Source organism: Balaenoptera ricei, chromosome 6, assembly GCF_028023285.1.
Source record: "Balaenoptera ricei isolate mBalRic1 chromosome 6, mBalRic1.hap2, whole genome shotgun sequence".
Taxonomy (NCBI): Eukaryota; Metazoa; Chordata; class Mammalia; order Artiodactyla; family Balaenopteridae; genus Balaenoptera; species Balaenoptera ricei.
The window spans coordinates 668,129-693,568 of record NC_082644.1 but is presented as its reverse complement, the minus strand read 5'-3'; the positions used below and the strand labels follow the sequence as shown (position 1 = coordinate 693,568).

Sequence of the window (25,440 nt, the reverse complement as noted above, 5' to 3'; positions counted from 1 at the left end):
TGTTTCTACTCCAGAAATAAATATTTTTACCTTAAAACATTCCTAGATTTTGCAGTAATATTCGTAGAACTGATTAAAGGTCCCCAAAAGATTCTGCTTTATATACTTTTCATTTATTATTCTTGATACTTACTTCCAAAGTATCGAAATCTTCCTAGTCACATGAAGACATCCTCTGAGATCATTTAATACACAGTAGAGATAATTTAGTTAATGATACCTGAGCTGGTTAAATGATTTATACAACTTCCCAAAAGCTTAGGAGAGTTTGGCTAATTCCATTCATTAATATGCTAGAAAATATTACAAAAGCTCTATCGGGGTAACTGACTATGGAGTTAGCTCATTAAGTAATTTCATGGAAAAGAATAAACATTAAAAACATTTTTTCAAATGTTTCACCTTATAAGGAATGTGTTTTTCCTGTTTATTCAATAAAAACAACAAATTCTTAAGTTTATTATAATTAGAGTAATATATGTATGCGTGTGTGTATGTGTGTACATATATATAGAGAGAGAGAGAGAGAGAAGGAGAGAATAATGTATAATGGGGTGTTATTAATCCAGGTTGACTTAAAACTGCAATCAGGACTATAGTTGTATGGTTGTTGGAAAATATCTGAAAAATACAGTAATAGTGTTGTTAAAAAAATACCTTTCAAAAATAAATTAAGGTTAATTTCAAAAGTTTAATAAATGAGGTTGAGAATATAAAATTTCAGGCAAGTGAAATACTTGTAGTTTTCCAAGGGAAAAAAATTGTAACCTAAAAAAAGTTTGTAATTAGTTAAAATGCATATCTGTTTCTATGACTGATTTTCTGAAATCATGACAATTAAGCAACACAAAATGGATATGATTGTGGTTTGTATGATTTCATTCTAATTAGTTATAAAAGAATCAGTAGGAAAAATATTAATTTGGGATTTCTGTTACCTTAGGTGTTAATAACTTACTTTCATAAAATATATTTTAAGCCCCTACTCAGAAAAAGTACCTCAATTTATTAGTTGCTATTTCAGTTAAAGTGCTGTTGTGTAAGATCCAGGAAAGAGAAAGTAAATTAACATTTATTCAGGCCCATGTCGTCTTTTGGGCACATAAAATCATTTATCCCTCATACAGCCCTGTGAGAATGTAACGATCTCGTCCACAGCTGAGGACGACACTCAGTGATCTTAAAGTCCTTCTTGTTACAGAATGAGTGCAGGGACGGGGCATCTGAAACTTCTTTCTCCAGCAGCTGTACCTCGTATTTTTTTTTAATTTTATTGAAGTCTAGTTGATTCACAATGTTGTGTTGATTTCCACTGTACAGCAAAGTGACTCAGTTATAGATATATATAGATATAGATGTGTATTCGTTTTCATTTTCTTTTCCATTATGGTTTATCTCGGGATATTGAATGTAGTTCCCTGTGCTCTACGGTAGGACCTTGCTGTTTATCCATCCTGTATATACTGATAGTAGTTTGCATCTCCAGCAGCTTTACCTTTACATTCAGACTTTGCGAAGCGCTCATACATAAAATGCTGAGAGACGCCCCTAGGCAGCTTGCCGGCAAATCCTGTTCAGGGCAGGAGCGCGACCTGCGATACACCCGATGGGACGACAGTGAGAACAGCCGCATCTTTCGAGGTCGTTTATGCCTTCCAGCCACAGAGGAGATGTCAGAACGGGCGTCATCTGCATTAGTTTTACAAAGGATGTTTTTCTTTAATTTAATGAAAGATATTAAATACAGGCAATGCTGTCCTTTGGTATTATGAATATTTGAAATGTGCACAAAGTAAACCTAATAAAGTTATTTAAGTATATCCATTCTGTGAGAGGCTCCATGAAGGAAGGGGATTGGGCAGAGGCCTCCTGAGAAGGAGGCTGAGCTGGTCCGGGTGCCCTCCCTGCAGGGAGGTGGCATCCCCTGCAGGTGTGTGTGGCACCCACTGAGTCACGCGCACACCTGCAATGTCCACTTTCTTTGCAGTTTTGACGCCACATTGTATCTATATATTTGACAGCTAATAGAAGTATACTCCCTAGAAATAACTAGTTGTGAGTACAGAAAGAACACCTTTGTATATTACTGTTGTAAACAGAGAGATATTTCCTTATTTATTTTTCCCAGTGACATTTTATTCAGTTCAAAATCATGCGGGAAAATAAAAATGCATTGTTACCATTGCATTGACAATTATCCATTCATAATATAGATAATGTGTGAATGGTTCCAATATAAGGCTTTGAGGTTTTAAATTCAGAATGCAAAACAATGAACAATGTTAATTTTTTTAAAAACAGCATTTTGAAATTAACTAGTAAAAGATTTTAATTCCTTTTTTTTTCTTATTTTTTAAAACTACTGTTGGGAATAATTACTTGTAAATTTAATGATTACATTAAAGCCTATATTTTATAACTTATGATTTTCATACAATTTTAAGCATATAAAATCAGAATTTTCCATAAAGTCAAATCACCATTAGATTGGGGGAAATAAATCTTGTGTATAAACTTGTGCCTAATTGTGTCCAAACCTTCATGCACTTTGCCACCTCACTGCCCTTTCATCTACATCAGTTGTTTGCAAGAGAGTTTAATGACAGGTGAAATCTCAGTCACGCCCTCCAAGTGTACCTGAGTCAAAGGCCAGGCAGAGCACAGGATAGATATTCACAATCCAGTACTGTATGTAGTGGAAACAGCCCAATCTGTCATGACTTCGCTCGAAATCTGGCAGGTTCCCCTACACACACCTTGTGGCTGCCCCGGGTTTATTCAGGGAGAGTCAGACTCAGACGTGCCTGATTTCGGGCAATCCCACAGGAAGATAAGAGAAACATCACTTCTACTTACAATAACTGTCCCATAGCAGTGAGAAGAGTTGCTTTCAATGTAGTATTGAAACTTCAGCTAGAATCTTTCCTCTTGGTTTTAAATGTCATATTTGGAGGGCAGTAAATTTTAGGTCTACTCTATAAGCCCATATTATGCAACTTCATTCCTATTCTGTTAATAATATAAGACTCACAAATTATTAGAAAAAAACAAAGGGGTCAGTTGAGCCAGTATCAATGCGAAGTAGAACAATAAGGTAATCAGGTTTTTCAAGCAAATTACTTTTTCTTCACATTTTTGATTCCTCCAGGAAAAGCATTGTTGGCCTGACATATTAAACTGTAAAATACATACTAAGTTATTTGTCTCATGGTCTCTTTCCACTCTGCTGCTTACATGCAAATTTAATAACTGAATATAGTGAGCTTGGTATGGTAAAAAAATTCTTAAATTATTTGAATTATATCTTGCCTTTTCACTAAAAAAGTTGTAGTGGAGCAAGTACTAGTTTATTGTTTTGCTGTTTCAGTAGTTTGTGATGCAGTTTTTATATAGCAAGTATTAACAGCAAGTTTTTACAATAAGAGTCTAAAGTACATTGAACTGTTTTCAGATAAGAATATGTATATATATTAGAAAATATATAATTAAATATAATAATATAAGCCAAACTATATTATGTCTATTTAGAATTTTATACTTCTCTGAAACTAATCTCCTTCTGAGTGGTTTTAAAGAGTTTGAAAAATAGGCATATACTTATTTCCAAATTGGTTTAATGTTCTAAGTTTATTTTTTAAAAGATGGCTTCTCAGAAACTATTGTATATTACATCCTGTTTCCAAATTGGGTATATACTGCAAACACCTGGGTGAAACTGAAAAGACTGAAGCCTGTCAGTGTTATTCAGTATCAAAATTTATAACAGTGTCTCTGAATAATTTGGAAGCATTCACGTTTTCCTAGATTATGTTTCAATCTGAAGCTGTTTCTCTTGATCGTAGGAACTGTTTTAAATGAGGGAAAACATAATCAGTTAGTTTGGGAAGCAACCTGTCAGTGGTATTTACATTAATGAGTTGATTGACCTTTTAAAAGTCAATGAAAAGAACCATTTTCCATCCTATGAGTATTTTATACCATTCTCCTTTCTTTCATCCAATTCTGTCATTCTGCTGAAATTAAGATAATCTACCAATAAGTAGAAAAGCCTCTCTATAGAGAAGTAGACGTAAATGTAGATGTAGGTGATGTAGATATAGGTGCAGATGTAGATGTAGATGATATAGATGTAGATGCAGATGTAGATGTAGACATAGATGATGTAGATGTAGACGTAGTTGATGTAGATGTAGGTGCAGTTGATGTAGCTGTAGGTGCAGATATAGATGATGAAGATGTAGATGACGTAGATGTAGATGATGTAGATGTAGGTGCAGATGTAGATGTAGATGATATAGATGTAGATGTAGGTGTAGATGTAGACGTAGATGATGTAGATATAGGTGCAGATGTAGATGATGTAGATGTAGATGATGTAGATGATGTAGATGTAGGTATAGATGTAGATGATATAGATGTAGGTGTAGATGTAGATGATATAGATGTAGATGTAGATGATGTAGATGTAGGTGCAGATGTAGATGATGTAGATGGAGATGTAGGTGCAGATGTAGATGATGTAGATGTAGGTGTAGATGTAGATGATGTAGATGTAGGTGTAGGTGCAGATGTAGATGATGTAGGTGCAGATGTAGATGATGTAGATGTAGGTGTAAATGTAGATGATGTAGATGTAGGTGCAGATGTAGATGATGTAGGTGTAGGTGCAGATGTAGATGTAGATGATGTAGATGTAGATGTAGATGACATACATGTAGATGTACATGATGGTGCAGATGTACTGTAGGTATAGAGGTAGGTGTAGGCATAGAGGTAGGTGTAGATGGATGTGTGTGTATATACATGTATATGTATACATATATGTATCTACTTGTATGTGTCTCCATAAGTAAAACAGTTGATATGTAACAGGTCTTCTAAAGCCTTGTAAATCTAACTAAGGTTTGGTAACGTAGAAATCGCCCCCTCTTTGTTTACCTATAACCATTGAGGTGACATTAATGCCGTTGCAGACCCACCTTGCCAGACGGAGCTCGGCAGTATTCAGAAGCGGCTCGGGGTGAAGAAGCTCCTCGGTGAGTAGTGGATCACTCCCTGACACCTTTACTTTTTACATAAATAACCCTGGGGAAACAGCAACACAAAATCGATATTAATCCCACAAACGTGGACCTCACTAAATTTCAGCAACAAAATTTATGACGTTTTTGAAAGTCATTAGCCTTACTTTTATTATCTTACCTATTGAAAGATATGATGTCTGTTTTATTGCCCTAATATAATGCTCATTTTGAAAGTTATTAAGTAAAAAAGAAATTTAAACAATGCTAAAGGTAAAGCAGCAGAAACTTCAGTTCTAATTATGTGGTTGACAGTTCACGAATTGATGGCATGTATGTATGTAGAGAGAGAGGGGAAGAGAGAGGGAGGGAGAGAGAGAGACGGTTAAAAGCGTGGTCTGAGTTCCTCAGGAAAATTTGAACAGATTTTTTAGTTTCTCATCAGCACTTTTTATAAACTTACTTTTACTAAGTAAATGTATGTATTAGATGATAAATAGATACATAGATACATAGATAATTCCAAATTTCACCCAAAGCCTTGAAATATTAGAATGCTTGGCTATTAACTGATTGTTAAACTATTACATATGATTATTTTCTTTATTTTTGTCAACATACAATTTTTCAATAAACTCTTTTTGGGATAATTTTAGATTTAGAAGTTTTACAAATACAGTAGAGTTTCCATATATCTTTCACCCAGCTTCATCTAAAGTTACCATCTTACCATGTATAGATTAACTATCGTATATTTATCAAATCTAAGAAATTAACATTGCTATAATCCTATTAATTAAGCCTCACACTTTATTTGGATTTCACCAGTTTGTCCACACATGTCCTTTTTTCCATTTTAGCATACAGTGTAGAACACCACATATGCAACATTTGTTGTTGTTTTTCATGTATGTTAATGCTCTTGTGTATTTAGTGGCACATAATATTATGGTTTTAGATCTGATTTATCTGTATTATGATATGCTATGTTTGTAATTACAATATTGTATATTTATATGAGAAGATTTTTTATATTACTTGAAAATTCACAGTTCAAAATAAATAGGCTAAATTTTTTAATACAGCATTTCAGATGTGAAGCCACATCATTAGATAAAAGCTACAATGTATCACATTTCTTTTAACTCTGTTACAAGATGCACCTTTCCAGCTCACAGGTGGAAACGTTACCTTGGTACCTGGGTTTGTTTTTTTTCTACAAATCGAAGTTCAGCCATGTGCAGTGGGAAAAGCCATTGACATTCAACTGGAAAATATCTTCGACTTGGTCAAGGTCTATTAGTGACAAAAAGCTATTAACATCCAGGCTTTGATTATTTGATGTTACAAAAAATGAAAACATATTTAGAGCCCAATTGAGAGAGGAGTCACCTTTATTCATCTTACATAATAAAAATGAAAGTCATTACTCGAGAGCACTGACCCTTCAATATTCCTTCTGAAATGGGCAGGAAAGCGTCCTTCTCTGACAGTCTGTCCACTGTTACGCGGTAGCAGGTGTGCTGCACCCAGGCTGCAAGCTGTCTTGGTGTCTGCAGTTCTCGGCTAATTCCTAACAATGCTCTTCTGTTTCCAGAGTGTACTGGCAGAGACAACAAATTAAATGGCCACACTGACTGTCCATCTTAACATTTTTATGTCAAGTATGTCAAATTATGGTATTTTTTAAGAGGTAGAGATAATAATGTTGAAAATCTTCCTTATCTTTCCTGCTATAAATCCACAGAAGGTGTTCTCGAGTTTCCCATATTGGTGATATCCGGTCCACCTCACTGAAAGACCAGAAGTTCAAATCTTTCAAATGAATTATAATTTTTAAACTAAATTGATTATTTGTGTATCAGAATTTTGAAACTTTTTGAAAGGGTTAAATAATGATCCCATATTGTTGCAAGACTAAATGGAACAGTTTCATGTTTTATCTGTTTATTAGTCATTGTTTTTGCTTTTTTCTTTCATCAAGTAACTATACTGTGTCTGGTCACTGAGCAGACAATTGGTCAGGAAAGACAAGAAAATTATCTAATCTCCTAAAGCTTACACTGTAGTGTGGGAGTGTTTATTGAAGAATGTGAATTCACTTCTCAATTATTATTGCACACTTATCACTAGCAGTGTGCCAGGTACATGTTAGATATTGTATTATGAAAGTAAGTGTCTAGCTTCCCACTAGACTGAGTGTGAGTTGTTTGTATAACAATCAAAATCAGGAGAACCGAAAGTTCCCAATACAGAGGGTACCACAGAGTAGTGGTGAACGCATGCAGTGGGAGACACACACGATGGAAGAAATATATCAGAAACCCTCCATCCTAACAGAAGGGGGTCACATTTCAGTCAAGTTTTACATTGCAAGAGGGAGGGAAGGAGAGGGATTCCAGGTGAGGAGAAGATGCACAGAGAGATGAAGCAGGACTGGATTTGTGGAAAACAGCTTGATGTGGAAAGAGCTGAGGATACATGAATGAAAATTTGGGGAAATGAAAGCCAGAAATTGGCAGTGATGAGACGGTGAAGGGTCTCGTACGCCCTGCTGAGTGGTCTGGGTGACTCATCAGCTCTAATTCTGTATATTGTACATCTGGAAACAGCCCCCTTTGCTGAGTGATTAAAAAGACAAGACGCTAAGTTTGCTCAGCAGAAGAAATGCAAGGAGTTCGTTATGACAGCGCCTGCTTTGTTCTACCTGCGCCGTAGCCCGTAGCCTGGAGCCGGAGCTCACGTGTGTGTGTCTTGAGTGAGTCGGTGCCTGGCTGGTGACTCGTTCCTCCCGCGTGTGCGTGTCTCACAGGACAGTACGTCCCCCAGTGTGACGCAGATGGTTACTACAGGCCGACGCAGTGCCACGGCAGCGCTGGGCAGTGCTGGTGCGTGGACCGATACGGAAGGGAAGTCGCGGGGTCCAGGCGGCGCGGTGCTGCAGACTGTGGTAAGGAGGCGGGCCGCGCGGGCCACGATTTCTCCCCCGCGGGATAAGTGCTGGAGAGTCGCATTCTCTGCCCGACTCGATGCAAACCCTACGGAGTGTACTGGGCGGGGGGCAGGAAGGCTCACTCCTAGCATGTTAGAAGAAGTTGCATAACTAACAAGTAGAACTGCATAACTTAGATATTTTAAGGAAGAATAATGAAAGGTGGGCCGCTTTTACTCCTTCAAGTACGGGAAGGCTGTCGCATGCCTTCTGTGTTCCTCTCGGGTAAGGCAGACTGTGTCATCCATTCTGGGCCCTGTCACCCGGCCCTGGTGGGTGCCGTGTCACCACACAGCACCCTCCCGTCTGTGTGCCTTTGGAGAAGGTCACTCAGGGAGAACGTGGGAGCACCAATGAAAGAAAAAGTAACCTTTTTAAAGTAAAGGTCCATAAATTGCAGCTGTGTGAGCATGTTTCCTTATGTTTGGGTGAGAAAATATAGTTTTAATTGTTTGAAGGGTAATTATAATTAATATTCTAGTTCTTTTTCTGAGCATGCATTTTATATATAAACCTAAACAAATAATATTACAGTTAAGTTGAGCATAACATACACACATTGTAAAGTTTTAAGTGTGATGTCTTTTGTGTTTCATGAAATATTTTTTCAGAATGCAGGTTTCAAGTGAGTATTTCTGTTTGTACTGTGGAGAGCTTTCACTACAAAAGCCACTTAGCTGTACACACACAGACACACACACACACACACTCAGACGGAATTAATGGATTATGTTTCAACTAATACAAATGACCAAAATGTAAACAAAGTACTTGGTCAGTCTTGTATTTCAGAAACTGTTTACTTTTCTCCTTTATGCAATTTTTAAACTGATACACTGTGACATCATTTGTTTAGAAATAGATAAATGGTAAACGGTATAAAAGAAATGGCATTTAATGCTTAAATGCCTGTTCTGCATTTATTTATTCCATGACACTTTTAATAGCTTGGTTTTGGCTTTCTGGCCAGCGTTTTCAGATTCCGTAGGATGGAGTGCAGTACTCAATAGCTACATAACATACTTGTTACATGTGAAGAACACAGCTTTGTAACACATAGTTTAAACGAGTTGCACTATTAGTTATTTCAGTTATCCGTGATGGATAAAGAATTTCAGGTGTTTATTTTATAAATAATAATTATATGGAGATGAATTCAATAGGTGACAGGGAAATTGTTTTGGGAATGTGACTTGTGAGTTTTCTCGGCATGTTGAAATTATTAAGAAAATACAAGAAGTAGAAGAGTACAAATACTATTTTCTTCACAAAAGGTATGAACTTCAGTGTGTTGTATGGTGAAATCAATCAGTTCATAAGCACTGGATGATATTAATAGGATTTGCTATAATTAGCTACCAAAGAATTATTAGACCAAAATATTAGAAAGGGTAGAAAGTAAACACACTGATACTAGGGGAGTTGGGAAATGATTACATTCTGAGATATGTGTGCATTATTGCCTCCATAGTCATTATAAATTTCTAAACATTTTTTAAAGTACCTACTGGCTGTGTTAGTTTTCTGTTGCTATTGCAACAAAATCCCTCAGAGTTCGTGGCTTAACCCACACAGATGTGTGATCTTGCACTTCTGAACATGAGAAGTCCAGCGTGGGCTTCCCCAAGCTAAGGGCAGGGTGTCTTCAGGGGTGGTTCCTTCTGAGGCTCCCTCCCGAGGATAGTGTTTCCTGGCCTTGTCCCAAGACCACTCACGTTCCTTGGCCCAGGGACCATTACCCAGCTTCTGACTCTTCTTCTGTAATCACACTGCCCTCTGACTTCATCTGGAAACAGTTCTTTGATTTTAAGGATGCAGGTGATCACCTGGGCCCACCCAAGTTACCCACAGTAACCTGTCAGCTCCAGGCCCGTGATTTCATCACATCTCCTGAGCCCCTTTACCATGTAAGGTCACATAGTCACAGGTTTCAGCCATGAGCGAGTGAACATCTTTGAGGGGCAACTATTTTGCCTACACACTAAGAGAAGAAGTTCTGAATTCTTTGTAAAGTTCAAAGTTTGACATGGACTTTATAAAAACTGGGCTGAGCTCAGTATTACTGAACTGGAAATCTTACATATCAGACCTCAGCAACAATTCCACTTTTTAGCACTGTATATTTTAACAAATGATAAAGAATGGATTTTACCTTATTTTTGTTAAGAAAGCTAAAGAGCAAATTAAAATTTTATTTTATCTATCTTTTTTAACTTTTTTTTTTTTCTTGGAGTATAGGTGATTAACAATGTTGTGTTAGTTTCAGGTATACAGCAAAGTGACTCAGTTTATTAATTTCCTCAATTTTCATCAGAATTTTCTGACCCTCAGAAATTATCCCACCACTCAGTCACGTAACATTAATGTTTACTTTTTTCCTAAGCTATTGATTTTGAGATCTCTGGAGATTTTGCAAGTGGAGATTTCCGTGAATGGGCTGCTGATGACGATGAAGATGACATTATGAACGATGAAGATGAAATTGAAGATGATGATGAGGATGAAGGGGATGATGATGATGGTGGTGACCAGGATGGATACATCTGATGGATGAGAGCTGAGAGCAACAAATTCTACGTTTCTTTTATTTACCAAGTGATCCCCTACTGAGGAGTACCTTCTTGCCCCAAAACAAAATGATTCTAAAACTCACTTATATTTTGTATAATTATTTCAAATATTGCAACTAAAGTCGTAGAACTTCATGTTTAGAGAAGTATCATTTACTCTGAGTTTTTATATGAAAAAGAGAACACATATGGAGTCCAGCCAGACAAGAGAAAGTTATGCAGAGCTCCTGATCTATGTGAGTCTGCCACAAACAAAACAACCAGTGCTTGAGGTCATATGTGATATTCTTCTGGGAGAAATTCTAAGTTGAATCTACAATAACATACTAGTGACCTGGATTCTAAGGATTTTATAAAAATATGCATGACCTTAATTGCAGTTTCCAAGTAGACTCTTCCCAGAGCTGGAGTGATTTAGAGGTGAGTGAGGGAATAGCACAAAGTGAGAAGAACAAAGTCACCATCCTGGAGACCTCCACCATGTTTGTATGTTTTTAGTTATGAAGTTTTAGTGATGTTTTTAGTTATGAAGTTATTCTGGATGTGACCAGATATCTTACAAAATGGCCAGTAGGGAAAAAAACGTGGATTTTGATAGTTAAAAACATAGTTGTCCTTTCTAATTTTTATTTTAATTTAGACAGCAGTCTCATGTTGATTTGTTTGATAATCTTAACCAGCATGATTTCTTTATCTTTCTAGGTTTCTTTATCCTTCTGACCAGCAACTTAGGGTACAGAACTTAAAGTGGAAAGACAAAGGGAAAGATTCTTTTAAACCATATTTTTACAAAAAGTTTGTCATTTGCCCCAATATCAAACTTAAAAATCTTCATTCTTATTTTATTTCCTGTGTTAGATAAATATTTGCATTTAATCTAAGAGTTATGCCATTTTTGTTACTAGTGTCAAAACTTAGAGAACATACTGTATGGTGCCTTGCAAAATAGACGTAGAAAGGTTTCAGCATGCATCCCCACATAGGACATTAGGCCATAGATAGGCACACCTAATCACAAGTTAATACCCGTCCTGGTACTGCTGCTGGAATGAAGAAAATAGAATACTTTCTTTCTTTTTTCTACTGTTACATAGTTACCATGTGGACTTGTTTATGATTATTGTGTGGAGCATTTAAGATTTAACTGCAACAAAAATTAATTGTTGTATTTAAGTTAGCATGTTAATTAATCATGTAGCCCTTCTGGTACACCATCACTTTTAAGGATATCAGACCTGTGGTTTTGTGCCCATAATACAAGTGGAAAAACCTGTTGGGTGTTACACACTGGTGTCACCATTTAAACAGTGGGTCAGCTGGTTTCCCAGTCTACAATCCACTGAAATAAAGTTGTTGGATTCTTTCTATTTGATTTATATACACTAAGAAAAAACCTTTAATGTTAACTTTATGTAATATTTAAGGTAAAATGCATTTTCTTTTTTACTGTTTATGTATAGTTTACAAAATAAAGAATCTTGCAACCAAATTAAACCGTTCCTTAATGATTTTCTGGGGTATAGATAGTAGCATGCAGAATTCTTCATCTGTTTCTTGATTTTTAAAAAGCATACATCACAGACTAGCTAGAAAAGGTTTTTTTTTAATTTTGAGTTTCAAAGTCAGAGCTCTTGACATCTTGCCTGTTGTTTTATTCGATACGTTTAAAAATATTTTTCTTTGTCAGATTGTTTTAATTGTTTTCATTTGTCATAGCATTGCAAAGTAGATCATTTCATTTGTTGACAGTGGTATTTTTAAGCCCATTTTTGTGGTATTATACTTAACATATTTAGCTAAATTTCTATAGCAGCTGCAATTTTTTAAGAGTGACAGAATAACCTTATCTGTATAACAAATGTATAGAAATCACAAAATGTAACTTGTGGATTGGTTGGAAAAAGACAAAAAAAAATCAAATGCTATATAGAGGTTTAGCAAATGAATTTAAAGTACCAAATATGGTGGTCTTTTAGTGAAGCTGGTTTTTTTTTATTTTTATTTTATATTGGATTATATTTGATTTACAACGTTGTGTTAGTTTCAGGTGTACAGCAAAGTGATTCAGTTATACATATATCTATTCTTTTTCAAATTCTTTTCCTAGTTTATTACAGAATATTGAGTGGAGTTCCCTGTATTATACAGTAGGTCCTTGTTGATTATCTATTTTATATATAGTAGAGTGTATATGTTAATCCCAAACTCCTAATCTATCCCTCCCCCCTACCTTTCCCCTTTGGTAACCATAAGTTTGTTTTCTAAGTCTGTAAGTCTTTTTGTTTTGTAAATAAGTCCATTTCTATCATTTTTTTAGATTCCACATATAAGTGATATCATATGATATTTGTCTGACTTCACTTAGTATGATCATCTCTAGGTCCATCCATGTTGCTGCAAATGGCATTATTTCATTCTTTTTTTATGGCTGAGTAATATTCCATTGTATATCTATGTGCCGCATCTTCTTTATCCATTCCTCCACTGATGGACACTTAGGCTGCTTCCATGACCTAGCTATTGTAAATAGTGCTGCAATGAACACTGGGGTGCATGTATCTTTTTGAATTATAGTCTTGTCTGCATATATGCCCGAGTGGGATTGCTGGGTCATATGGTAGCTCTATTTTTAGATTTTAAGGAACCTCCAGACTGTTCTCCATAGTGGCTACACCAATTTACATTCCCACCAACAGTATAGGAGGGTTTCCTTTTACCCATACCCTCTCCAGCATTTATTGTTTGTAGACTTTTTGATGATTGCCATTCTGACTGGTGTGAGATGATACCTCATTGTAGTTTCGATTTGCATTTCTCTAATAATTAGTGATGTTGAGCATCTTATCATGTGCCTATTGGCCATCTGTATGTCTTCTTTGGAGAAATGTCTATTTAGATCTTCTGCCCATTTTTGGATTGAGTTGTTTGTTTTTATGATATTGAGCTGCCTGAGCTTTTTGTATATTTTGGAGGTTAATCCGTTGTCGGTTGCCTTGTTTGCAAATATTTTCTCCCATTCTATGGGTTGTCTTTTCGTTTTGTTTATGGTTTCCTTTGCTGTGAAAAAGCTTTTAAGGTTAATTTTAGGCCCCATTGTTTATTTTTGTTTTTATTTTCATTACTCTAGGAGGTGGATCCAAAAAGATATTGCTGCGATTTACATCAAAGAGTGTTCTGCCTATGTTTTCCTCAGAGAGTTTTATAGTATCCAGTCTTACGTTTAGGTCTTTAATCCATTTTGGGTTTATTTTTGTATGTGGTGTTAGAGAATGTTCTAGTTTCGTTCTTTTACTTTTAGCTGTCCAGTCTTCCCAGAGAATGGGAAGAGACTGCCTGATTCCTCCAGCTCCGTTTTTCTTTCTCAAGATTGCTTTGGCTATTTGGGGTCTTCTGTGTTTCCATACAAATTTAAAATTTTTTTGTTCTATTTCTGTGAAAAACATCATTGGTAATTTGATAGGGATTGCACTGAATCTGTAGATTGTCTTGGGTAGTATAGTCATTTTAACAATATTGATTATTCCAATCCAAGAACATGGTATATGTTTCCATCTGTTTGTGTCATCTTCGATTTCTTTCATCAGGGTCTTAACAGTTTTCGGAGTGCAGGTCTTTTGCCTCCTTAGGTAGGTTTATTTCTAGGTATTTTATTCTGTTTGATGTGACAGTAAATCGGATTGTTTCCTTAATTTCTCTTTCTGATCTTTCGTTGTTAGTATGTAGAAATGCAAGAGATTTCTGTGTATTAATTTTATATCCTGCAACTTTACCAAATTCATTGCTGAGCTCTAGTAGTACTTGTTTTCACTCCCTCGGACTGCAGCATGAGTCCCAGTAAAGCTTTGCCTGAATTCGTGGTCTGGCCTCTTATCAGTTTCTGTGGATTAAAACATCCAAGAACCCGGCTTGGTAATTGAAGAGGAGGCAGGCAGGCTTGGGATGGAGGGAAAGCGTGGAGAAGGAGAACAGTTGATGAGCAGAGCGTGAGCTGGTGAGAACAGGAGAAGGATCGAGGCCAGACTGGAAGGTTCCAACATGCCGTGTCGAGCAGTTTGGAGTTATTGCAGAATCTCTGGGGAAATCATCAAAAAACGTTTATTAAAAGAAGTTACGAGACCAATTGAGGGTGGTGAAACTAAAGACATGGCCAGAAATTTTTAAGTGGTGGCCTTGTGTAAAAAAGATGAGCTGGGGCAAACGTGTTTTCTTTCTCATGAATCTGGGAAATTGAAGGAATTTCAAGCTGATGATGGAAGGTGAGAATGGCAACCAAACTTAGGAGAAGACAGGCTCAGTGAGACTGGAGACAGAGAGTCGTCTGTTGAGTGAGGAGGAGCTGTAGGACCCAGGGAAACGAGATGTCCATGTCCCTCGTGGAGCATCAGGGTGAGATGTGCACATCTGCTACCCTGGCCTCCAGACCCACCTGGGCTCCAGCCCCCAGGGGCTCTGCTCTGTCCTGGATTCTTTCCATGGCTTCAGGCAACATGCCTGTCTCCTAGACGCTTCCTGTGTGTCCTTACAACAATCCACCCATTTGGGAACTTGAGAGTTTCTGCTCCTTGTAAACCAAATATCTTAAAGCAGGTGGTAGATTGATGGCCATATGTTATCAGCAGGTCACATGAACGTCATATAAGCAGTCATACAGGAGGAAGCATGGACCATGGGACATGGAGGGTGAGATTACCCTGAAGGAGCAGGAATGTTTTAAAGTTGCGTGTTCTGAAAGAATGCATACTTCATCTACGGGGAAATTGTTCGCTCTGTTCCTGCATTTCAGTTTAGGGCAGCAAATTCAAACTGTTTGGCTTGAGAAAAGCACCTTGGGATGTTTCCAAATGAAAGATGTTATCTTAATATAAAAGGCTATTTTTCAGTCTTTGGCATCATATGTTTCTCTTTTAACAAGTTTAGCTGCTTCCGGGCAATAACATCTGTTACATGAGGCAAGGTGTCTGATGTGTATCAAGATTCCTGTTCAGGGTTTTATCTTGTTTGAGATCCCTCCGCTCGCAGTTATTTGGGGCCTGTGGGAAAAGGGATCTTGGGTGACAGAATGACAAATTGAAACATTTGACAATCTTGTAGCAGTGTTGGTCCCTTTGGGATCTGAGGTCAGTAGAATTGTGGTGATCCAGTTCAAGGTGCAGGGAAGTACATCTGCAGATGCAAGTCAGTGATAGATTAGAAATGTAGTTTTCAATTTACTGTGCTAACACGGGTTGAAGGATGTGATGGAGGCGTGAAGGGTGAAAGCAGAGGGCCTTTCCTGCATGTTTTGTGATGTGGGTCAGGCGGAGGGCAGTCACAGCGGCCGCCACCCCCCAGGGACAGCGTGGTCCAGAGTTAAGCCCTGGAGCAGAATCCCTTCACATGCTTGTTACTTCCGGAATCCCAGCCGCGATCCTTAGTTTCCCCAGCTCCTAAATAAAGCCAGAGCCCTGCTTTCCTTGCCTCAGAAATGCCTAGCACTCTGAGCACAGCAGACGCTTAGCTGTTAAGTGCAAGATTGTTGTACTAACTACACAAAGCTCTGAAATAAGAGGGCACCATCTCTCCTGGTACATTTGACAGGATATGCCAGACCTAGATTATGCAATACTAAAACTTAAGTTACTGGCTATTACCTCAAGGAATTACCTGGTTTGAAACATGATTTGAAACACATGATTTGTGTTTGAAACACAAATATAAAAACTGAAAGTGTGTAGTAGTTGATTATTTAGATGTTCTTAAGAGGGAGACTTTATATATAAAAGAGGATATTTTAAATAGAGTGATAAATAGGATAAACAGGATACATTTGAATTTGATAAATGATAAATAAGATTTTAATGAGTATTAATTAAATTGATTTTAATGGGTCATTTTATTATAACTTGATACTGAGAAAAATAAAATTCCAGTAGAGAATTGGTGAATCCTGGAAAATATTTGTGGCGGAGGTAGAACTGTCCCAGGAGGATTCAGAATGAGCGCTTTTCACCTCTGCCTTGGTGGCTTTCTTTGATTGACACACTTTAGACTGAGTATTCTTTGAAATTGTTTGCAAATAAGTTTTGCTGATCTGGGAGCCCACTGGTCTTTTTAGATATGTGTATTTCCTTTTTGATCAACCTATTTTCTGCTAATGCGCACTTTTTTCCATCCGGAAGGCACCCTGCCTTTGACTATGGTGTGATGGTGAAGGGCTATGAGTGTTCTCTGCACGTCCAGGGGTGGGGTAGGGACCCCCCGGGTAGGGACCCCCCCAAATGCTGATACGTACACTGCGGGTTCTCACATAGAACAGCAGCAAACCAGGAAGAAGAGCCACCTAAGCTGGCTTAAAAATTAGGAACTCAAGTCTGTCTTGTGGTTTGTTCTAGAATCTCGCTGTCTGTTACATTTATCACCAGCCAATGTGGCTCATGGACACTTGAAATGAGGGCAGTGCGTCTGAGGAGCAACTGAATTTTTAATGTAGAATTTGGAATTTTTAGCAAAAGAACAATCAAATTAATTAACTCTTTTAGTTAAAAAGTTTTTTTTTTACTGGTCAGCCTCTGGATTTATTCATTAATTCAAAAAGATTTGAAAATCCGTATTTTTCATTTATTCATCAACTCTCTTCCCATCTCCAGATTTAGTGACATCACTTTGGAAGATTCAGATTGGTCACAGTTGGAGTATTTTTGCCATGCTAATGGCAAAACCTACAAATCGGGGCATTTTTTCTCTTTACCAAGAGCTGGTTGTAAACTACAGCACAGTGAAGGCACAACTTTTAGAGAGAACTGCTTTGTGCCAAATAAGAATGACTGTTATCTCTGTCTTGAAAATGAAGTAGGCTCAGTGGGTTTTTATAATTTAAGAACAAATTGCCCGAATCCAGACAAGTAATAAGAAAGCTTCCTCCCAGCCTCTTTCTTCTTGACAGTGGAACTTGGGAAACAAAGGACTGAAATGATCTCCAGGTATCTCTTCAAGGAAAGTCCGATGACAACTACGTCACCAAATCAGGAACCAGGCTGAACTCTTGCTGGAAAGAAAGTCTGTCTCCTAAGCAGGAGGTGTGCTTACCACTAAGTGGTGTGGACACAGAGACCACCGGTAAGTGAGTTTTTATCCCCCAATTATTCCTCAGCATACCGTCCCACTCCCCATAAACATGGCATCAAAATAATGATGTTACGAATAGGATCGATATTTTCATTATAAAATTGGTACTACTTGGATCATTTCTACTTTTTAAGCACTTGAGATTGTGGTACTTTCTGTATGATGGCACTTACCCAATTTCACCTACTTTATACCAAATCCGTCATGGATACAACCAACGCACAGAGTCTTACAAAATTTCCTAGGAAGACAGTATTCTTTTTTTTTTTTTTTTTTTAATTTTATAGCTACTTTATTTATTTATTTATTATTTATTTTTGGCTGTGTTGGGTCTTCGGTTCGTGCGAGGGCTTTCTCTAGTTGCGGCAAGCGGGGGCCACTCTTCATCGCGGTGCGCGGGCCTCTCACTGTCGCGGTCTCTCCCATTGCGGGGCACAGGCTCCAGACGCGCAGGCTCAGTAATTGTGGCTCACGGGCCCAGCCGCTCCGTGGCATGTGGGATCTTCCCAGACCAGGGCTCGAACCCGTGTCCCCTGCATTAGCAGGCAGATTCTCAACCACTGCGCCACCAGGGAAGCCCAGTATTCTTATTATAATAGACTATTACTTGCTGAATCAACTGTCTGCTTCCAAGCATTAGCTGTTTATACATGAAGCATGTCCTCTTTCTTCAAATATATGAGGCATGTAATTGGCAGCGGACTTTTTATTACCAGCTACTTCATTCGTTTTTTCTTAACGTTAGATTCATATATATCATCCCCCAAGGCTGTTGGGGAGGAACCTGCGTGACAGATGAATGACTTGGCGTATCCACTAAGACAGACCTGCTTCCATTGGGTGATCTTGAAAATAAATCATATATATAAGGTTGATTTATATATGGATCTAAGATTTATATTTATATATCTGATTATAAATGCATTTGTGTGTATTCTAACCGAATTTATCTCTATTCTCATTACCCTCAATTAAATAAATAATGTCCCTTTATGGCTGTAATGATGCACCAATTGCACATTTACTAGGTGCAAAAAACTTAGTTACTTCAGCTATGCGGTCTTACTTTACCGCACCACAAACCTGCGTACTGGCTATTATTTTCCATGTTTCACATATTCGTGAGGAAACTGAGGCTCATAGAGTTATCTTTCTAGGCCACAGAACGAGCAGGGAGGTAGGATTTAAAACCACGTTTGCCTGTCTGCCTAATTCCAAACCCATTATATTCACATTATATCATGTTACCAGTTTTAAAGGAATTAAGTAGGGTAAGCTTTGTTACCCTGGTATGACACCTCAAAACTCAAAAACTGTTACTTGTTGATAAGAATATAAATTTCAGTTTAGCTCAGTCTGAACAGAACAGCAAAAAGATCAGTGGGCCTATTGTTTTCAGGTTTCTTCAGGGAGAAAAATGAAACTGTTGTAAGAAAAAGTATATGCAGCTTACAGGCTATTTAAGTCAGTAATTGTTTCCAGGAATTTTATTTTTTTTTAATGTGGCTTTTCATTCATAGTATAACAAATTGAACACAATTAGGAGAAACTAATTTAAAATGACAGCTTGTTTCTTGCAAGAAAATCTGAACACAAATGGAACCAGTGGAGCCGCAAAGGTCAGGGTGCCAAGCTTTTGAGAATATTTTAGGTTTGCAAATAACAACTAATATGCTTGCCAATCTCAGGAATATATTTTCATTCTGAAAAAGAATATACTTTTCCAGAATTCTTCTCCAGAATCCCAAAGAGAGATAAATAACAAAATACATCTGTGTAATTTATTTACTTAATTAAGCAGAACTAAAGTGTTAAAATATTTGTTTCTTTTATAAACTGGAAAATATTTAAGTACACTTGATATTTTAAAGTGTTTTTCTGTCATTTGTAAAAGAATATAATCATTCAGTCTAGGGTAATAAAAAGCAAACAAGACTACAGCCTTGAGCACAGTAACTTTGAAGACTATTACAAATTTAATTTAAAATAATGGTGCTATATTTCTTACTGACATTATTTTATAAGCACTCAATGTAAGCTATCCTTCCACCAGTCCTTCGCTGGTCGTTGACCTTTTGTTTTGTTCGTGTGCTTAAGTCTTTACTACCAAAGCAGATGGCTAAGTTTGCCATGAATTCAATGAGATTTGAGGAAAACTGGCATCAAAAGTCACTAGTGTGTTTTCTCAAAAATGAATAAACATGTCATCTCTGACCTATGCCTTCCTAATTAAGATGCCTTTAAGCATATAAAGTAAGAGTAGATTGAGTTGTTTTAAGATCATGCCCATAAAAGGCATACTATTTATTTTAACACTTTTACCAAGCTTTCTGGAATTGAAGGACCAAGGAGATGTCTTTGTCTATGGATCATTTTAAAAGCATCTATGAGTCAAACAGCAGAAGTCTGGAAGAGCAACCCCAGGTTGAAACAGGTGAGACACCAAAACGTCTGCAAACACTAGAGGTAGAATTGAGGTCAGGGTTGTGAAATCACTAGGTGGCATTTCGGGGGCTCTGGGGAGCTGCGTTCTTTATGTCTCAGTGCAGAAAGAATTCAGCGAGAGGCGAAGTGATACATGAGAAATGATTTATTAGAATAGCACGCTCGGGAGACTTACAAGTGGGCGGCAGAGAGGGTGCCACGCCCCCCAGAACTTCGATGGGCAGGCAGGTCACTGGGTGGAAATGGGCCAGTGCGTGAGGAGCTTGCCACTGGGGTCTCCACTCCGACGGCTTCTGTGCCCCAACCTCTCCCCCGCGGTGCCCATGCTCCTGTCAGCCCCGGGGCGTGAGGTCACCTGCCCGGGAGCCGTAGGGGACACCAGCCCCCCCCCCCACCCCGCCCACGCTACCAGGAAGCAGGACCTGAGTGCCGGGCTCTCGGCGGCCCTGAGCAGGCTACACCCGCAACTGGCCCGCAGAATGGACTGTCCCGCCCGGGCTTCCAGTGCGGCCGCCTCCAGCTGGAAGCCTGGGACGCTGGAATCAGGCCACTTCCTGTCTGTCCTTGCAGGAGACGGGGCCGCACTACGAGAAGCTCCAGGCTCAGCCCTGGATCCTGACCATCACGTGGCCAGAGAAATTGGCAACATTTTTGTTTTGCCTGTTGAAATGTTTTAATGACAAAGATTTTGTTCAGTTTCCTGATGTGGATGAAGTGTGGATCCCGATGTTGATTTGTTCTCCAAGAAACGTACATCCTACTTCCCACACGGGGGTGAGCCCCCTGTCCAAAGGTGAGAGACCCATCCATGTGTGTGGCCTGTACGTCCTATGAGATCAGCCCTAAGCTAGCTTAAACCTGACCAAGTTCTGTCTACATGGCAGATTTAGACCTCTGCATGTCCTGTCTACACTGAGTATGTTTAGACCTGATCATGTGCTGTCTATAATGAGAACATTTAGACCTGTGTTCTGCGTGCACTAGGACTCTGGAGACCAGGGTAGAGACCCGGCCTGGCCTCAGTCCTGGAAAGCTCGGTGCCTGTGTCTGAATGTCAGTGCTTACACGCCTGGGGTCTGGAGCTCAGGTGGGCGCAGCGCTCTGTGCCAGCTGTGGTGACCTGGCTCTCCCAGGGGTCAGTGCTGTGGTCAGGGCCTTAGTCTTTACCCCCATAAGGTTCACCTTCCCTGGGCCTCGTGGGGACTCCTCAGGGGGGCTACCTGGAAATTATCCCAATTTACCAGCCCATGCATGGTGCGTAGGCAGGCAGGTTTAGCTGGTGAACTGATTGCAGGGCGCACGGATTGGGCAAAAGGCTGATGGGAAGCAGGTGAGGCTGCTGCTGTAATCTACTTCCGGTCAACCATCGCTGCTCAGCAGAGACCAGAGCTGCCCCTCGGCTTTCGGCCCTGCTGTCCCGTGTGTTTTCTCAACACCTCAGTGAGCCAAGAAAGGACTGAGCCTGCCAGCACCAAGGTAGCATGTTCAACTTATCATGAAAGCTTTAAAAACAGTTAAAATATCACAGAACCAAAGTGAAAAGAGGAGGACTCCTCTGGGCCAAGTATGGGGAGAGGAGACCAATCCTACACTTCTTCTGCCATCGCAGGAGGTCCCAGGAACCCAGCTCGCTTCCACATTAGGGGGCCAACCAGCAGGGCCGTGGTGTCCTGACCAAGGGGACGTGTGATCCCAGGTGCAGGGTCTGGGGAGGTGGGGTCACCTGGCGAGTGTGGACGTGTGACCCCAGGTCCAGGGTCTGGGGAGGTGGGGTCACCTGGCGAGTGTGGACGTGTGACCCCAGGTGCAGGGTCTGGGGACTGGGGGTCTCTCCCCATCTGCATGGGTCAGGACCACGTGTACGGGGAGACCCCCCGTCTGCTCTTTGCCTGCAGTGGTTCTTGGCCTCTCTGAGATTTCTAATATCTGAATTGAGGGTGTTGCTGTAATTAACCTGTGGTCCTTCTTCTCTTAATCTTGTTACATTCGTATGAGGACAGGAACCTTTGAGCAGGTTGCTGCTTCGTGTTCTGCTGAGTGACCAGTAACCCTCGGTGGTATTGCTTCCAAACGAAACTCGGGTCCACTCACCCGTGTGCAGTAAAGCCAATCTACTGACCCTGGGTTGTGGTACAGCTTTCGATGCAGGCGCCAAGCAAGGAGTCCAGGGCAGCTTATGCTTAAAAGGCCCAAACCCCCCTAAGGCTTTCTGGGAAAGGCTGTTAAAGACAGGGTGAGGGAGGGGGGTTGTGGGGTGTGGTCAGCTGATGGACACCCTTCTGATTGGCTGGTGGTGAGGTCATTGGGAGTCGGCATCATCAACCTTCTGGTTCCAGCTGGTCTGGGGTCTGCGTGCTTGTGGGCAGCATGCAGTTAACTTCTTCCACCTGGTAGGGGCTTCAGTATCTGCAAAACAGCTCAAGGGACCCGGCTCAGAATATTATCTACAGCCCTCGAGGAGGAACCAGAGGTCCTTGGCTTTGTTTAATGGCTGCAGTATTATTACGTTGTCTTGTTTGGCTGTTTTCCCTCCTGCATTTTCTCATTTCTCTGATTAAATGCAGTCTCTGGAACTCGGGGAAGCCTGGGAGACTGAAGTTTTTCTACAGACAAGAGGCAGGCAGAGGACATGGGGCAGGGGGCGCTGTCCTGGGAAGGCTCCCCAGGGTCCTGCTCGGTTACGGAATCATGTTAATATCACAGCGTATCATCTGTCTAAGCCACGGGGGTCACCACTGTTGGGGTCCCCTGGACAAGGCTCAGGTGAGCACAGACTAGCCCCCCTAAGAATGGTCTCCCATGTGCCATGTGCGGGTACCATGATGGCCCTCAAGGTGGGGGACGGTGCTTGGGCCTCCGACATTTGTGATGAAGGGGAGTCGAAATGCAATCTCAATTAACAAGAAATCATTTTTAAAATTTATTTTAAGCGAAATAACACACGTCACATACCCTTCACCATCATCACCATCTTAAGTGCACGTTTCTGAGGCATCAGATACATTCACTTTCTCATGGAGCCATCACCACCATCCCTAGAACTTTTCATCTTGCAAAACCAAATTCCACAACATTCCACTCCCCACCCCTTCCCACAGCTCCGGCACCGACGTCCACTTTGGTCCATGAGTTGTCGACACCAGAGCCCCCATCTGAGTGGAATCCTGCAGTGTTCGCTGACGGGTCATTTTGGAAGAGCTGACTTTCAGTCTGAAGCTCTGCCTCTTTGCATCTGAAGAATCTGCATTTCGGGAGGCTGTATGAGGAAGGGGGTGTACGAGGGACAAGGGTGTCCGGGGTGCAGGTGAGCCGGGACCTGACCAGCTGCCTGTTGGGCCCTCTGGTCCCGTCTCTTGGGCTCTGCCTCATCTGCGTCATTGCTGTCTGTTCTGGGCTCCTGGGAGGGGCCTGCTTGCTGGGTGGTCGCTGCTCCTGTAGCAGGGAAGATCCTGCAGGGCTGACCCACAGAGTGTGGGGTGTGGTCCCAAGAGCTTGGGGCCATGACAGGTGCTCAGGCCCCCTCATCACTGACAGGGAATGTTGCCCAGATCCTGCTCAGGAGGGCGTGGTGGGTGGCCTGGGACCCCCGAGGCCCCATTCCTATCCTGGAGCTTGGAGAGTGCATCCCCATGGGCTCCAGACTCACCCCATGTCTCAGCCATATCCCTCTGTCCCGTCTCTGAACTCAGGAAAACGACCTCTACTGATCATTTTCCACAACATAGGCCTGGTCCTGTCGGTATTAGGATTCTTTCAGTTAGGCGTCCTGGGATAGCAGCTCTTTTTAGGCCTAAAGGAGGAACAGCTCAGGAGTGTACAACATTTTCAGATGAAACTAATATTCAACGACTATCTCTATACTACGCGGTTGTTGACTTCTATTAGTCATAATTCTCCTGGTTTTAGCTCTGATGTGGGGATTACAGAGGAGTCAACATTTAACTCTTCATAATCTGTGTATTCGTAGCTTCAGTATCATTACTGACCCCTAGTTTTCATGGTTTGGGAGGAGTTATTGATTTCATGTATCATGTAAAGGATTCACAATGATGATAGGGCAATTAAGATTACAATGATGGCTGGTAAATTGTTCACATTTTCTCTACCTGTGCGTCTGTTGTACGTATATGGGTCAGTTTAGTTGTCAATATTAGTGAAATAATATAGAGGACTAGAGAACTTATCCAAGAAAATGATTATTAATCCATAATCATGAAAATGTAGAAGTTCTTCCATAATCGGTGATGTTGTATCTTGAGACCCTAGATGAAATGGATATGCCTTAGTGATATACAGGATTTTAGCCTATGATTTAACTTCGACAAAGCTACATCACTTTTTACTTTTATCTCATTTATTGAGAAAGACATAATTGTTATGGTGTTGGCTTGAAAGTGGTTGAAAAGGACTTGAGTCCTTCCTTATTTTACATTTACATAGGTAGGATCTTGAAACATAGGATATGGTGGAGGGCATTCGTGTAACCATTCTAGGTTAGGAGTAGCAGTTTCCACTGCTGAGACTTCTTGTTTAGACGCAAATGCTTTTCAAAGTATGAAGATTATTAGCATTACTGCTGCTACTGAGATGAATGAGCCTAAAGACAAAATATTTCATGTTGTGTGTGCCTCAGGGTGCTCAGACTAACGCAGTGACATCCCTGAGAGGCCACGAAAGTGCTGCAGGAAGTCATATTTACTACTACAGATATACTTGTGAAGTGAATGTTTGCTCATGCTGAGTTACCTGTATAACCTGAGAATAGTGGGAATCAGTGTAGGAAGCCTCCTATAATAGTGAAGACTGCTCCCATGGACATTACACCATGGCAGTGTGCTGCTACACAGTATGTATCCTGGAGGACAATGTCCGGGGATGAGTTGGCTGAGATGATTCCTGTCAAACCACCTACTGTAAAAAGAAAACTAAAGCCTAAAGGTCATAATATAGTGAGAGGTCACGTAATATTACCTCCGTGAAGAGTTGCTAATCAGCTAAATACTTTTACTCCTGCAGGGATAGAAGTAATTACGGTAGCTGAGGCAAAGTATGCTCCTGAGTCCACAGCTATCCCTATGGTAAACCTATGATGGGCCCACAAGAGAACTCCTAAAAAGCCAGTGGACATGACTCATACTATTCCCAGATAGCTGAAAGGCACTTTTTGTCCTAAATAGTATGTAATGATATGTGAGTTTATAACAAACCCTGGTAGGCCATGAATACAGACTTCAGGGTGAGCAAAGAATCAAAATAGGTGTTGGTATAGGATTCGGTCTCCTCCTGCAGGGTCAAGAAAGTAGTGTTT

The 25,440-nt window shown here is 40.1% G+C and overlaps 1 protein-coding gene across 1 annotated transcript in view; it reads left to right on the top strand.

The window, feature by feature from the left end:
• SPOCK3 (SPARC (osteonectin), cwcv and kazal like domains proteoglycan 3) overlaps nucleotides 1–11,972 on the top strand; it is a 433,446-nt gene extending 421,474 nt beyond the window's left edge. Inside the window, exons 9-11 of the mRNA XM_059926189.1 lie at nucleotides 4,974–5,036; nucleotides 7,834–7,971; nucleotides 10,397–11,972. Coding sequence (XP_059782172.1) covers nucleotides 4,974–5,036; nucleotides 7,834–7,971; nucleotides 10,397–10,560 — 365 coding nt within the window. The 3' untranslated portion in view covers nucleotides 10,561–11,972. The remainder of the gene's footprint in view (nucleotides 1–4,973; nucleotides 5,037–7,833; nucleotides 7,972–10,396) is intronic.
• The last annotated feature ends 13,468 nt before the right edge of the window (nucleotides 11,973–25,440 follow it).